General features: G+C 35.9%; 4 protein-coding genes across 5 annotated transcripts in view; 2 read left to right on the forward strand and 2 right to left on the reverse strand.

Moving 5' to 3' along the window:
- LOC125819524 (cysteine desulfurase 1, chloroplastic) overlaps window positions 1-14,707 on the forward strand; it is a 276,125-nt gene that overhangs the window by 148,302 nt on the left and 113,116 nt on the right. The gene's annotated exons all lie outside the window — the stretch shown is intronic.
- On the forward strand, window positions 1,220-9,069 carry LOC125819519 (uncharacterized). Of its 2 annotated transcripts, XM_049498957.1 has the most exons (9): window positions 1,220-1,570; window positions 2,326-2,372; window positions 2,548-2,663; window positions 3,638-3,740; window positions 3,840-4,112; window positions 4,197-4,283; window positions 4,377-5,000; window positions 5,520-5,902; window positions 6,645-9,069. In XM_049498957.1, exons 1-9 carry the CDS (start codon window positions 1,282-1,284, stop codon window positions 8,764-8,766), a joined length of 4,044 nt encoding a protein of 1,347 aa, XP_049354914.1. In that variant the 5' UTR covers window positions 1,220-1,281; the 3' UTR covers window positions 8,767-9,069. The 2 variants fall into 2 exon arrangements, with proteins under 2 accessions (XP_049354914.1, XP_049354915.1); XM_049498958.1 differs by lacking the exons at window positions 1,220-1,570; window positions 2,326-2,372; window positions 2,548-2,663; window positions 3,638-3,740 and having other exon boundaries at window positions 3,874-4,112; window positions 4,361-5,000.
- Window positions 10,625-11,177, reverse strand: LOC125819539 (RING-H2 finger protein ATL70-like). The gene has a single exon (XM_049498982.1). It carries the CDS (start codon window positions 11,175-11,177, stop codon window positions 10,629-10,631), a length of 549 nt encoding a protein of 182 aa, XP_049354939.1. The 3' UTR covers window positions 10,625-10,628.
- LOC125819428 (CASP-like protein PIMP1) lies at window positions 12,282-13,901 on the reverse strand. The gene is made up of 3 exons (XM_049498859.1): window positions 13,651-13,901; window positions 13,110-13,239; window positions 12,282-12,497 (listed from the first exon to the last, which is right to left on the reverse strand). Exons 1-3 carry the CDS (start codon window positions 13,899-13,901, stop codon window positions 12,282-12,284), a joined length of 597 nt encoding a protein of 198 aa, XP_049354816.1.

Genomic DNA, 14,707 nt, shown 5'->3' on the forward strand with positions numbered 1-14,707 from the left:
TTGGTTAACACTCTTCCACGATATTGATCCTTCAGCTAATAAGAACAATAAGAACAAGTAACCAAATATGGACTTTCTAGTATTAACATATCCAACGAATGTGATGACTTTTAAGTGATTTGATCTAATTCTAAATGCAAACATGTAATCTTCAGTTCCTTTCAAGTACCTCGAGAGCTTATTTGCAGTTTTTTAGTGATCAATTTTTGAATTATTTTGATATCTTTCTAGCAATTCGATCACAAAATTAATATTTGATATTGTGCAAGTGTAAACATACATCAAACTTTTAACAATAGAGTAAGGATTTGACTATATATTTTTTTCGCTATATACATTATTCTTTGGTTATACATGAAATCAAATTTGTCTTCCTTACGAATAGGAACAATTCTTGCTGAATAATTGTTCATGTTAAATATCTATAGTACTTTTTAAATTAATTTTTTTTAGAGACGATTCAAATAATTTTCATAATTCATTAAAATATTTTATCCCTATCACATAAGATGTCTAATCCATATATTTCATTACAATATATATAGAGAAAGAGTCTTTTATTTCACGCAATATGTCTAATCATTAGCAACAAGTAAAGAAATCGTCAACATACACGACAAAATATAAACTTGCTCCCACTGGTTTTCTTGATACACACATCGATCAACGACAATCTTTTTAAATCCAAAAGATGTTATGTTATCATTATCGAAATTGAATATTGAAAATATTAAATTGACTATTGAATAATGAACTGTTTGCCATATATATATGAGTAACATTAATAAATTATTTAAATGTCTTGATTGACCTATGCAACCATGCCAATAAATTCATAATGTTAAGACTTCAAAATAAATATCTAACTTTTATACCTGATTTCTTTAAAAACAACATGTTTAATATTAAACAAATTATAAATACATTTTGTCAATATATATATATTTGATTATGTAATTATTACCAAATTATTGTATTAAAATTTAATTCATCACTCTAAAAGTTATATTGAATCAATCTTTAAAAATTTAATATTTACTTTTAATCATCAATTAATTAAATCAAATTTTAAAATATCGAATCAAATATCAATCGCTTTATCCTACTTACCAAAAAATAAAAGGGCAAGACAGCAAATCATTTATTTACCGCCACGCCCGCCAATGCCAATTCGCCGATATTTTTCTCGATTTCCGTGTCCATCCACGAAAATAAAACCCTAATTTCCCCCTCAATTTCCATTTTTTTCCCTCGTCTTTTTCTCTCGGTGGTTTTGAATAAATGGCGGCGGCGGGAGACGGCAGAACGGCGAGTTCCTCAGCCTACGAAGGCGGAGGAGCTGGAGGAAAGTTCCGGAGACGACCGTTCCGTAAGAACCAGACTACTCCTTACGATCGACCACCGACTGCCCTCCGGAACCCTAGTTGGCTCACAAAGCTCGTTGTCGATCCTGCCACGAAGCTCATCACTTCCGGTGCTCGACGGTTCTTTTCTTCGATCTTCCAAAAACGTCTTACCCCTGCTCCGACGCCATTGCCACTACCTCCGATGCCATTGCCACCTCCTCCAGGTTCTGATTTACACATTTCTGTATTGGACTATGCTTATTTGAATTGTTTGGAGTTTGCTCTGAATTTGCTGTTTGTTCCGTAGCAGCATTACATTTGTTTAGTCAAAAGTTGTAATTTTCTTTCTTTGGGGAGCTCGATAGAGTGTGATCTATATTAAATAGATTTGTATAATGAATTACAACTTAGAAATGAGGTGATAAGTAGTAGTAGTTGTGTGTCCAGAAAGCAGAATGCTTTTGATGATTTTCATTTAGTCTCAAAGACTCAAAACACAAACTTGGAAAGCTTGTTTTTTTTCAGTTGGTATATCTAGTTGGAAAGCTTGCTTTTTTTCGCCCTTTGATGAATTTAGAAAACTTGCTGTAAAAAAGTTTGTCCTATGCTGCATACACTTTCTTTATGATCTATTCGTGTGTAAATTGGTGTGTGCTCTGAATTGTTTGTTATTCTGTTGCGTTACATTTGGGTTTTCAAAAAATATAATTTTCTACTGTGTTAAGTAAGACTAAAGAGATGTCTGCTATCTTCTTTTCCTTAAAAAAGAAAAAGATGTGCTTTCCTAGGTGTGTGTTGGGCCAATAGAGCAAAGTGAAGACAACTGATTCATATACTAACTCCACCTAATTTTGCTCTTAAGTCATTTTCTGACATTTATTAGCTGAACATCTTGCTATGAACTTCATTTGCTTCTTCTTTTTCATTACTTTTATGTCAGACTTTAGTTAAGACCTGATTTCCTTTTTCATATAAGCAGAAGCAAGACAAGAATCAAAAGATGTGCAGCAGGAGTCTTGTCTTAAAGTAAGTTTACTATGCATAATTCTTGTGCTCAGAACTTCTGAAATCTGGTGCTTATGTATGTTACTTTTCACGTGTTTTCCTCACATGAATTGTCCGTCTTCCAAGAAACAACCACTTTTTTTCCTTTCCTTAGGAATATACTTATTTTGATGAACAATTCTTCCTCTTGATGAAGGATCATGCTGGAGCAGTAGTAGCCACTGGACATGAAGTTCGCAATGCTGCATGCAGCTCTGACGACAGTGCATTCTCAGAGCTTGAGCAACTGTTGAAACAAAAGACATTCAGCAGGTAAGCGTTGTGATAACGTAGCAGTTGTTAGAATTGTGTCTGCTTTATCTCTTATTTCAGGTTTCGGTGGCTCTACATGTTTATCAAATGTAAATTCACTGCCACTGGTACATGCTCTATCAGTGGTTAATACTGTCATTATATTCTGATGTGCATTTTCATATCGATGAACTATAGAAAACTGGAAGCCAGAAATTTGATCTTGCTGTTGCCTCAGACTTTGGGTCAATCGTAAAGGTATTAACAAGCGATGTGTGGTGGGCACTTGTTACAGATTCAAATCCTTCTTGGTTTTGGTTTAAGTGAAGAAGGGTAGATTGGCTGGCCAATTATACAGTTGAATTTCGAAGCTGTAAACAACTCATTTCTTGATCATCAAAAATGTCTTTTTTTACTTGTTATACGTTTTTGTTCCTCGTAAAGTACTCTTTTCTTGTCATAAAAAAATTACTCTTTTCTTAATAACTGTGGTGTCCGGGCCAGTTTGCGCATACCTCGTTTAATTTCATTGTACCTGCTTCCTCCCACCACCACCAACACATGTATCGTGTGAAATTGTCCATCAAGAAGTGAATTGCTATTTTTTCATTTAGATTAAACAATTTCTTTTGAACTCTAACGTAATCTGTCTGAATGTTATGTTCTTGATGTTGGCCTCAATTGAGTTCATCTGTTTCTGGATGAAGGGTTAGTTAAAGATACGTGCTGGTTTTGTAGCATCCTTTTTTGTCGTAGCCACTACTTTATAGAGCTAACCCCTTGATCATCCTTATTAGGTACTTTTAGTCAATGTATGGGAGACTAACGTTCTTATAGGAACCAATGAAGTTAGAAATCTGGTTCAGTTGAATTGACTTTTCCAGGCAGGACTTACCCAAAAGACGAAGAAGAAGAATTAAATAGTACATTGATATTTGGTTTCAAGGTGGCATATGGTGTTTAGTGTTTACTAATATGAGATTTGGTGGGTGCAGGGATGAAATTGATCGCTTGACAGAACTTTTGCACTCCAAAACTGTAGATACCCCTGCTGGGAATGATAAGGGTGCTGTTGCTACCCCTGTCACAAGTTCAAGAGTAAGATGGATGCCTTGTTTGGGTCCTCGACATATTAGCTTTGTTGCAAGTATGTAAATATTGGGTCAGTCTCTGACATAAATGTGTTGATGGTTCCAGGCCCCTAAAGGGAATGTTGCATCGGCTGCTGAACTTGCAAAAGCTTACATGGACACTAGGCCATCAAAGGCTAGTGTGAGAGTAGATTCACCAGAGCTAAAAAATGTAGCATATTCCCAAAATTTGCCTATTACATCAGTGACTACAAAGACTGCTGGTCTTATTGGGGTTCAAGTAAATGGATTTACCCCTCCAAGGTCTCGTGGAAGATCTGCAATATACCACATGGCTCGCACACCGTACTCCAGACTTCGTCAAACTGATGGTCAAATGGTGCGTATGCTTTTCTGCGTACTTTAAGTGTTGGAAATTATTTAATTTGTTAGAATTTTTTGTTTAACTTTGGTCCTCTATCAGGCAAGTAGCTCCACACATAATGCTTATAGCGGGCCTTCTTTATCTGAGTCAGTCTTGGAGCATGATGGATATTTTGGCTCTAAACAGGTATTATTTACAAATCACTGTGGTATTGAGCTGGTTTGCATTCTTTACTTGTATTGCCATCTGTGAGTGAATTTCAGTTTTTTCCTCTTTCAGCCCCTCAAACGGAGAAGTTCTGATCTGGAAGATGATATCGGCTCTGTTGGCCCCATTCGCAGGACTCGACAGAAACCAAATCTCCTGTCACATGGAATTTCACGTCCTAGTCCTGGAGGAGTTGCTTCTGCTGCTGCTGATGTGCCTACAAGGTATGTTCACATCCCTCCCAAGCCCAGTGAGACAGCTGCAAAGATATTGGAGCATCTTGAAAATCTGACCCCAAAGGAGAAGTCATCAGAATCAAGACTAGCTGCAGGGAGTGATAAAACACCCAAGAAATTGTCACCAAACATGCTTCGCGGACAAGCTCTTAAAAGCTTGGAGTCTTTGGATTCTCCCAAGCTGCTACAGAGTGCACAAGACAGCCATAAGTTGGAAAATTGGTCTAAGGTTATTCCAACCAATGGCCATGATTCTAGTTTGCAGAAGCAAGGCAAAATAGAACAACATCGGCAAAATGAATCTATTAACAGGCCACCTGTTGTAGCAAAGAATAATGAAAAAAATTCATTTGAAGATGCTCAACATGCTCAACCAGGTGTGGAAACAGCTGATTCACTGGATAAGAAGTCTTCAGTTCCACCTCAGAAGAAGCATGCTTTTAGGATGAGTGCACTTGAGGTTCATTCCCTTTTTTTCAACTTATTTGTGGTCTTTGACTATCTTTACTAGCTTTGAATTGGAGTCCTACTGTGTTACAACAAATTTGGGCCTTGTCGGTGCATCTTCTGGATACTTGCGAACATCTTGCTCTTTTGTATTGCACTTTTCAGACAATTTGTGGCGGTGCAATGGTGATTTCTCTTTAGACCGATTCCTTCTATTTCATTTGTGGTGGTGCAATGCCGATTTCTATGTAGACCAATTCCTTATTAGTGTTCTCTTTCATTGTCACTGACATGTTATATAAGTCTAATTAACATCTTACCTTCTTTGCAATCAAATATAGTCGCAGAAAATGAAATGAAGGGAATACTAGTGCTTCATGACCATTACCCATCTAAATTTTGGACTATTTACTTTTTTAGTTTTATTCATCGGTATCTTTGTCAAGATTCTTTTGTAAGCTTGGGGATTTGCTGACAACAACCAAATTTAGTTCATAGTCATTTTGTTTAACTGTTATTCTCGTCTTCACAGGACTCGTTTGAGATGGATGAGGATATAAACTTTGACAAGTCTGCCTCTCAATTGGCTGAAGGAAGAGATAAGATGGGTATATCTGGTGCTGAAAAGAAGTCTCTGTCTACTGATGAAGCCCTGAACAAGCCCGCTTCTCTTTCTGAAACAAATGCTAACCTGGGGATTTTGAACAAAAGAAATGATATGAAGGTTCCTGATGCTGCTCTTATCAGCGTCAGCAGCCCCAGTTTCCTGCCCAGTTCTGATCCCCTGTCACCGGAGGTTGTCCCACCATCATTTGGGTCAAACAAATCAAAGGAGTCGAGTGGTGACAAGGTCCCAGCTCTTCTATTTTCATCATCATTCCCTCTCTCAGGGTTAAAACCAGAAAGCTCAAGCAGGTTAGTTCCTACTTTATCAAATTCCAAGGATATGTTTTTAATTGTTATTACTTTTGTCACCATGTTCTACAATGCATTTGTGTCTAATGATAATGATAGCAGATACAAAGCTAGCAAGTCTAGAAATGTCATGATATTTTTTGTTTTGTTCTTTTAACCGTCAAAATGTAGGCACTTGGGGTTCCAGATATTTTGCACAATGTGAACATCTTAAGCTCTTGTGACTTACACTCCACTACACTCTAGAAATTCTTTTTGATGTGATTGATTAAAAACCTAGGAGAAAGTAACACAAAAGTAGTTACTGTCAGAAGAAATCTTGTGATATTTTTGTTTTGTTCTTTTAACCTTCAAAATTGTAGGCACTTGGGGTTCCACGTATCTTGCTGTGTAAAATCTTAAGCTCTTCTTACTAACACTCCCCTCCACTCTAGAGATTCTTTTGATGCGATTGATGAAAACCTAGGACAAACTAAATGTTACTGGTAATTACTGTCAAGTATGACCGTTAGATTGCAAGGTCAATCACTTGTTAAAAGAAGTCTAGTAGTTGAATTTTATTTGTTGAGGAGTGGCAAAGAAGACTTTAAGCTGAGAACAAATAATGAAGAACTTGAAGATGCTATTCAGCCTTCTGTAGAAAAATCAAGTGAAGGAAATTAGTGTGAAGTCCTTTTGAGTTTTATGCACCCTTCTGGTACTAATTGAAGGCAGTTATCAAATTTTTCCTCTTTATCTGCAGTTTATCCAACCCTGCTTTTGGCCTGGCTGGTGCTTCATCGGAGCTCCTTGAGTCAGATAACTCACAGAAGGATGGGAAAAGCAATGGGAAATTAGAACCTTTATCATCTGGTTTATCACCTTCAGTTTTATTTGCTGCTCCATCAAGCACTTCTAGCTTCAGTAATGGACAGTTCACACCTAGTCCTGCTATCTCAGCCACTTCTCTCTTGGCATCAAGTAATTCCCCCAAGGATGTTCAATCTTACAGTTCAAGTGAGGTTGCCCATTCCACAAGCATTTCAGCTGCTGTTGGTGGTGGTCTGTTTGGTTTTGCTGCAGCATCTTCAGTATCAACTGAACCTCTTATCAAATCTGGTCCCTCTGAAGTTCCACCAATGGTGTCAACGCTATCAACAGCTTCCACTGCAGACGATGCAGACCTGAAAACCAAAGCAGCTAATTCTGACAACTTGAGTAGCAGTTCACCTTTTGCGGGCTCATCATTTGCATCTACAAGTCCTGGAAATAGTATTTTTGGTTTTAGTTCATCAGGAATGTCCACAGTTACTACAGCTAGTGTCCTGTCTCAGAGTTCCGTTTTCAGCACTGGAGCTCAGTCACTTGTTAGTGCTCAAACTTCTCTCACTGGATCAGACAATACCAGAGTCACACAGAGTGTTCCTGCTCATTTTGGATCATCTACTACATCACCAGAAGTGGGCAATTCCGGAATGACATCTTTCTCCTCTGTCGGTTCTGCTTCAAGTAATACTGGCATAGTTTCTGCTGCTGCTTCAGATAGCAACCCCGTTGGCTCCAGCGCTGCTGCTTTTGGAAATTTTAGTTTTGGGGCAAGTTCTTCAACCTCATCTACGATGAGTAGTTCAGTCGGACCTAGCAGTGGGACAACTCAGCTGGCGTTCACTTTTGGTGCTAGTCCGGCAGTTCATGCAGCCACCACTGCACTTGCCACTTCCAGCAATGCTACTTCTGCTATATTTAGTTTTGGTAATAAATCTTCATCTTCCTCGGCAAATGCCGTCGACACCTCTACCCGCCCTAGTCCTAGCACATTTAATTTTGGTGGTAGTTCTTCAGCTTCCTCATTGAACAATGTCAGCATGTCTAATAGTGCTGCTCCTGGAATATTTAGTTTTGGTGGTGGTTCTTCAGCTTCTTCAACCAATACTGTCAGCACCTCCACCAATGCTACTCCTGGTGTATTTAGTTTTGGTGGTGGTTCTTCAGCTTCTTCAACCAATACTGTCAGCACCTCCACCAATGCTACTCCTGGCGTGTTTAGTTTTGGTGGCAACTCTTCGGCTTCCTCAACAAATACTGTCAGCACCTCTACCAGTGCTACCGCTGGCATATTTAATTTTGGTGCTAGTTCTTCCATTCTGTCAACAAATACTGTCAGCACCTCCACTAGTGCTGCCCCCGGCGTATTTAGCTTTGGTGCTAGCTCTTCAGTTTCGTCAACAAATGCTGTCAATGCCACCAGCACAGTCAGTCCTAGTCCATTTGCTTTTGGTGCCAGTTCTGCCTCTCCACAAACTTCCAGTGCTGCTGGAATTTTAGGTTCCAATTGGCAGGCCCCTAAGTCTCCTGGCTTTAGTTCCCCATTTAGTTCTGCTACCCCTACTGGGTTTGCATTTGGAGCATCTTCATCTTCTTTTACTCCTCCAGCCACCACTGCTGCGGTCTTTGGATCAGCACCCAGTACTCCTAGTGGACCAGCCTTTCCATTTGGTTCAACTTCTTTGACAAATCCGTCTACGCAGGCCATATTTGGGAACTCTACTTCTCCTTTTACTGCATCCCCTGGGAATAATAACCAGATGACCATGGAAGACAGCATGGCCGAGGACACTATGCATGCATCTTCCCCTGCAGTTGCTTTTGGTCAACCTTCTGTCTCGCCCTCTCCTGGTGGTTTCATGTTTGGTTCAACACCTAATCCATTCCAATTTGGTGGCCAGCAGAATCAGGCAGCTGCTGCTGCTGTTCAGAATCCATCTCCATTTGCAGCATCAGGCAGTTTAGGTGCTGGAGGGAGTTTCTCATTGGGTAGCAATGGTCCTGACAAATCAGGTCGAAAGATTGTCAAAGTTAATAGAAATAAGAACAGAAGGAAGTGAAGCAGTTGGCAACAACATTGGATCCTCATGGTAGATATTGTTGGCAAGATGATTAATTTTTCGATGATATATCAGCAGCCATGGTTTATGGGTTTGCGCTATTCTCTTTTTTCTTTTTTTAAATCTTGCGCTTTGTAGATCTGCATCTCCAGGAAGTGAAGATCTTGTAATCCTATCATCTTTTTTGGCATAAAGTGTCACAATTTTGGGCAACATTTCTTGGTAAAGTGGTTGTAGTTGTATCAGTAGGGGGCTGTAAGAGAGCCTGGTTAGCCTTTGTTTTTTCTTTCTATAAATTCGTTTTCTGTACTTGTAACATAATAAGGAAATGTTTGTTTCTCTAAGTATTTCTCTTTCTATCGAGGACTTATTTTCGAGATGAAAAACATATTCCTGAATCAGTATTGCAGATTAACGTTATGTAATTTCTTCTCACCAGTTTAAATTTTGATGCTCAGAGCTACCTGGACGTGGTGCACACTACCCGATGGATGGTGCATGGAGCTACTCAATAGTAGGTACCTAATAGAATAATCGCGTAAATTAACTAGGACATTTGGCAGGAGATTCTGTTTGGACAAATATTTTACTCCATTGAATACTATATATGCCAGATCATTTATTTAAATTACTCTTTCAAGAAAAGCACAACTTATTTGGAAATAGAAAATATGTGATCCTTAAACCAATATTTAAGAAATGAACATATATTCTTTGAATCTAAATGCATGCAACAACTAATCGATTAAGAATAGCTTAGCAGTTAGTACTAGGCACATATACTCAGCCTTTGATTACAAGTTATTTGAAACAATATCTAATGGAACGCGTATCAGAAACAACCTATCTACCCTACAAAGGTAGGGGTAAGGTTCGTGTATATCTTACCATCTTAGACTCGACTTGTGGGAATACATTGGATATGCTGTAGTTGTTGTTTGAAGAAAGTCAGTTCAGAGTTTTTAGAACCTACCCATATTTCCAAATTATTGAGTCATTGTTAAAAAAAATTAGATTATAACTCGATTTGCAAAAACTATTATCAATTTAGACATTCAAAATTAGATGTTAGTTCAAACGACAAGTGCAACAAGAATGCAGTTTTTTTTCTTATATTTTAAAAAAATCATTGCTACCCATAATTAAGCGATAAATTTAGACCAAAAAAATACTTATTATTAACTGTAGTTAAGTGCTTAATTAAATTTTATATAAAGACAAATGTAATGCATTTATTTGTTTGGTGTAAGCATCGAGTTTAATTCGGATAATATTTTTCCGCAATATTGTGCTTGCTTGAAATAAAATTCTGTACATATGGTTCATACGGTTCTATAAACAAGAACTAAATCATTAAGATTGAAGAAAATGAAAGATTTTGGATTGTGCAAAACTCCCTTTTGTAGGACTTCATCAATATATACCAATTAAGCAACCTAACATGTACAACTTACAATAATATATGTGGATCATTTACATACAAGAATAAGAAAAGAAAAAAGGCCAAAAAGAGAGAAAAAAAGAGACAAAAAAAAGACTAGGAAAAAAACACCAAATATGGTAATGGACTTGTTAAAAGAAAATAAAAAAAAGAATGGTGATGGACTCAGCTTGAAAAATACTTACTCACACTCGATATTTACATTATACCATGTTTGTGTGATGGCCATGGTTAAATAATAATAACTTAATGTGCAAAACATCTATGTTGATTGGATGACCCCGGAAAAATGTTGTCACACTCGTATCAGATTGTTCAAAAATTACATAGATTTTGAAGAATCCGATACACATCCATTAATATTTTTCAAGAGTCGGTGCAATATAACAGAACATCAGGTGCGAGTAAATCTTTTCCCTCATCAACTTTGCCTTGTTGTTGCCAAAGGAACCACCTCAGCCAAAGGAGTAGGCAAAGGAGATGGAAAAGGAGAACTTCTACAATTTGGACAAGTAGGGTGAAGTCTAAGCCAAGGGTCAATACATTTGACATGAAAAATATGGTGACAATCAGGCAAAAGTCTAAGTTTATCATTGTCTTTATAATCAACCAAACAAATTGAACAACCAGAAGAAATTAAAAAATCCCTTTTGTTGTGACTCTTAGCTTGTGAATAAAGTAATTTTGGATAATTTCTCAAAGTTGTTTCATCAAGACCTTGTTGAATGAAAATCAATTGATTTTCAACTATACTTGTGTTGGTTGTGGTGTTGTTGACAATATTATGTGAAGAGGCATTATTGGTACTTGATCTTTTTCCAATATATAAGTAAGAAGAATAGGTGATGAGTATAAGTATAACAAGGATCAAAAGGGAAAATCCAATGCCATATCCATAATTTTCGAAGTTTTTTTCACCAATGTAATGATCTTGAGTATCTTCAATGCCATCTCCTATTGTGTTGTTCATGATGAGAGACGAGTGTCCTTGAAGAGAAAATCGTGATGAAAAAGATACTTGGTTCTTGAAATTTAGAGAAACTTTGAATCTGTATGTGTGTGTGTTGAGGTGGAAAATTATGGAGGAAAAATTGGACTTTTTTGGAGTTTAAGGAAAGGGAGAAATGTGTAGCTATTGAATGTTTTATAGATACTATATAGTATATGAATATAAGAGAACCTTTTATGTCATGGAGGATTAAGCAACATAAAAAGAGTGTTGTTTAGGCAAAAAAGGTTCTTTTTTTTCTTTTTTGTTCTTTTAAACTTTTATTGGTGTGGTGGAAAGGTTTTTTTTTGTTTGGGGTTGGGTGGGTTGGGTTAGGTGGGTGAGAGGGATGGAACATAGGATAACATAAAAAAGGGGCTAATTGCACTTTTGATCCTCTAATTATTAGTAACTTTTGATTTTTATCCTTTGTGATATTTTACTAAGCATTTTAATTTGGATTAATCAAAATGTGTTATTAGTCCTTCTAAATAGGGAATTACTTATATTTAGATTGTTAGAACTATATTACCTTCTAATATGTGATAACAATACAAATTTAACATAAGGAATGAGTAATTAAATGATATAACAGTTAATATTTCGTTAAATATAAGAATATTCACAAATTGAAGGATAACAAACACATACTACAATCAATTCAATGTTAAATATATTTTACCAGATATCACAAAAATTAAACCAAAATTCATTATTATATTTCAAGAATTAAAAATACAAATTTCCCCAAAATAACTAAAATAACAAAGAGACAAAAATTACAATGATAACATTAAATTCTTCATGCTGCCAATCTCAAACATGCAATTTATTCATGTCTTACTTATCATCAATTTCTTTTCAACAAGAAAACAATAAACAAAATTCCAAAGAAAAAAAAGGAAAAAAAACACATATTATGAATTGAATTAGCAAGCATGGTCCAAATTTTTGCAATTTGCATGTTCATTTCGAACTCTTCAGAAATATCGTTAGACATGTTCGCTTTTTCAAAAGTTACGTAATTTTTGAAATATTCAACACGAATACGATAATATTTTTGAAGAGTCTGAACAACAGTGCGACTTATGAAGAAGATCTCTTTGGAAGATTGAGAGAAGAAATGATAGAGGAAATAGCAGAGGAAATAGATCCAAGAAGAAGCACACTAGCAGAAGCATTTGCTATGTTGATAAAATTTTGTATATTTTGGGTAGTCTCATCATTGTCCTTAATTCTGTTATATTCCACTGTCAATCCTAATCCAGCAGCAGCACCAGTAGCCAATAGGAATAAAATTATCTGCAAAAAATATATACATGAATTATCACTTTTTCCGCAAGTTTCACATTATAACTATCAGTAATTAGTTGTGTATTTCTTTTTATTTGAATTATTGTTGTCTATGTATTAAAACACATCTCAACTACTCGGTACTTGAATTGATAGTTGAGAAATGTGTTTTAATATAAAGTGTACGGTCAAAAACACAGCTAAAATATTTTTGGTTTTACGATTTTCATACCTGAACTATTAGGTGTGCGAGTTTTCTACTTGAACTTTCACAGACTATTTATCAAAACACAGTTCAATGATCAATTATTCCTGAACAATGGTGATATTTCAAGTAGGAAAAGGGAACAACAGATAGTTGAGATGTGTTTCGATAAATAATTGATAATAATTTAGGTAGCAAACTCCGACACCTCGAAACATTGGGATACTTTTAGTGTGTTTTTTCAGTTTTTCACCGAGTGTTTCATAGCCCTATTGAGACCCCAATTAATTCAAACTCGAACCACATTAAAGTCTATTAAAACGAAAAAACACTTAACTAAAAAATTATCACTATCAGAGCTCAAACCCGAGATCATTGATATTATTTCAAAACCTTGTCATCATTGATTTGCATACCTTATCACCATAGAATTCAAAATAAGCAAGACCACTATCAATGGGACTTCCAGATTTCACTTGGAAAAATATTAACACAATTAGTAACAATGTGTAGGCCATTCCAATCACATCTGCAGATATCATATAACTGCATCCAAAAAATAAAAATAATTAGGATAAGTAAAAAAAAGCATATACACATTCATTTAATCAAGTCCTTTAATGCGCGACTCTGAATTTAGTCAGGTTCTGATGTGGAATGAAAAATCAATAAAATATATACACATTCATTTATAGGAGTCATTCACCCTAAAACAAACTAGGGACCTGGGTGAAGATGAGGTGTGCTGAGGGTGGTGGGGACTGGGGACACAAGCAAATCGAAATCGAAATCGAAATGTCACTTGTAAAACTTGTTTTCCATACTTCCACTAGAGAAGTCATTTTCCTCATTTTCAAAAAAATTGTTTTCTTACCGAACAAGAGAAAATTGGAAAATATTTTCGTTCGTACCGAACACACACATGAAGTATATTGTAAAGGGAAAAAATAGTTTTACCGGTAAACATGAATGTCAGTGGAATCAACCCTGATTGGTAAACCATAAATGTTAAATGTATCAAAACTATTAGTAGCAATGACAATCAATGACACCAACAAGCAGCTAAATGTTATGAGTCTCATCACTAGAGATCCCACTAGTGGTTCCAAGCCAATCATTAGTGAAGAAAATGTAGTACTAGTTGATGATGTTTGGTTTTGGTTCATTGTTGTTGTTGTTGTTGATGATGGTGTTTGGTTTTGTTCCATTGTTGTTGTTGTTGTTGATGGTGTTTGGTTTTGGTCCATTTGGTTTATCTTGTACTTTTACTTGCTAGTTGTGTTGCTACTAATAAACTTGCATCTTCACAAAGTCATTAAACCCCCCCTTTTATATTGCTTACAAAGTTATACTCCTTCTCCGTCTCATATTAGCTGTCCAACAATAATATATTTAGTGAAATCGCGAAAAAGGTACCTGGGAAAGGTAGAGTATATGTAGATTTTACGTACACTCTAAATTGTCCACTTTATTATAAATAGTTATCCTAAATTACTTGTCAATTAACAAAACCAGAACATAACTGATTAAATTTTTCCATTTTACCTTTACAACTAGTTCTTTGTAAAAAATGTTTGTAAAATTCTAAAAAAAGCTTATTATGGAGTAAATTAGTAAAATTGTCCTTATTTATGATTTCATAAGCAAAATGTAAAGAAAAAAGTAGACAACTAATATGGAACGGAGCGAGTATTAATTTTTGTGGTTGTTTGTTACGCCCATGAGTTCTTGGTTGTATAAGTTACAACCAAATTCCTTGGAGGTTTGTGATTGCTTGTATAGTTGTTTTCAAAGTTTATGTCTTAATCCATATCTGTTTTCAAAGTTTATGTCTTAATCCATATCAAATATATGTCCTCTTTATAATAAAAAATTAAAAAGAGCAGGCAGCATTGTTTCCCTTGTTAAACTTATCTTCCAGCTTCAGACAACATATAGTTGCAAAATATATTAACTTTAAATTCGCCGTAGATTATATTTTTCTTGCAATTCTGTTTTTTCGAGTTACAGGTCT

This window comes from Solanum verrucosum, unplaced genomic scaffold, assembly GCF_900185275.1.
Source record: "Solanum verrucosum unplaced genomic scaffold, falcon-dt-bn FXZP01000255.1, whole genome shotgun sequence".
Lineage (NCBI taxonomy): Eukaryota > Viridiplantae > Streptophyta > Magnoliopsida > Solanales > Solanaceae > Solanum > Solanum verrucosum.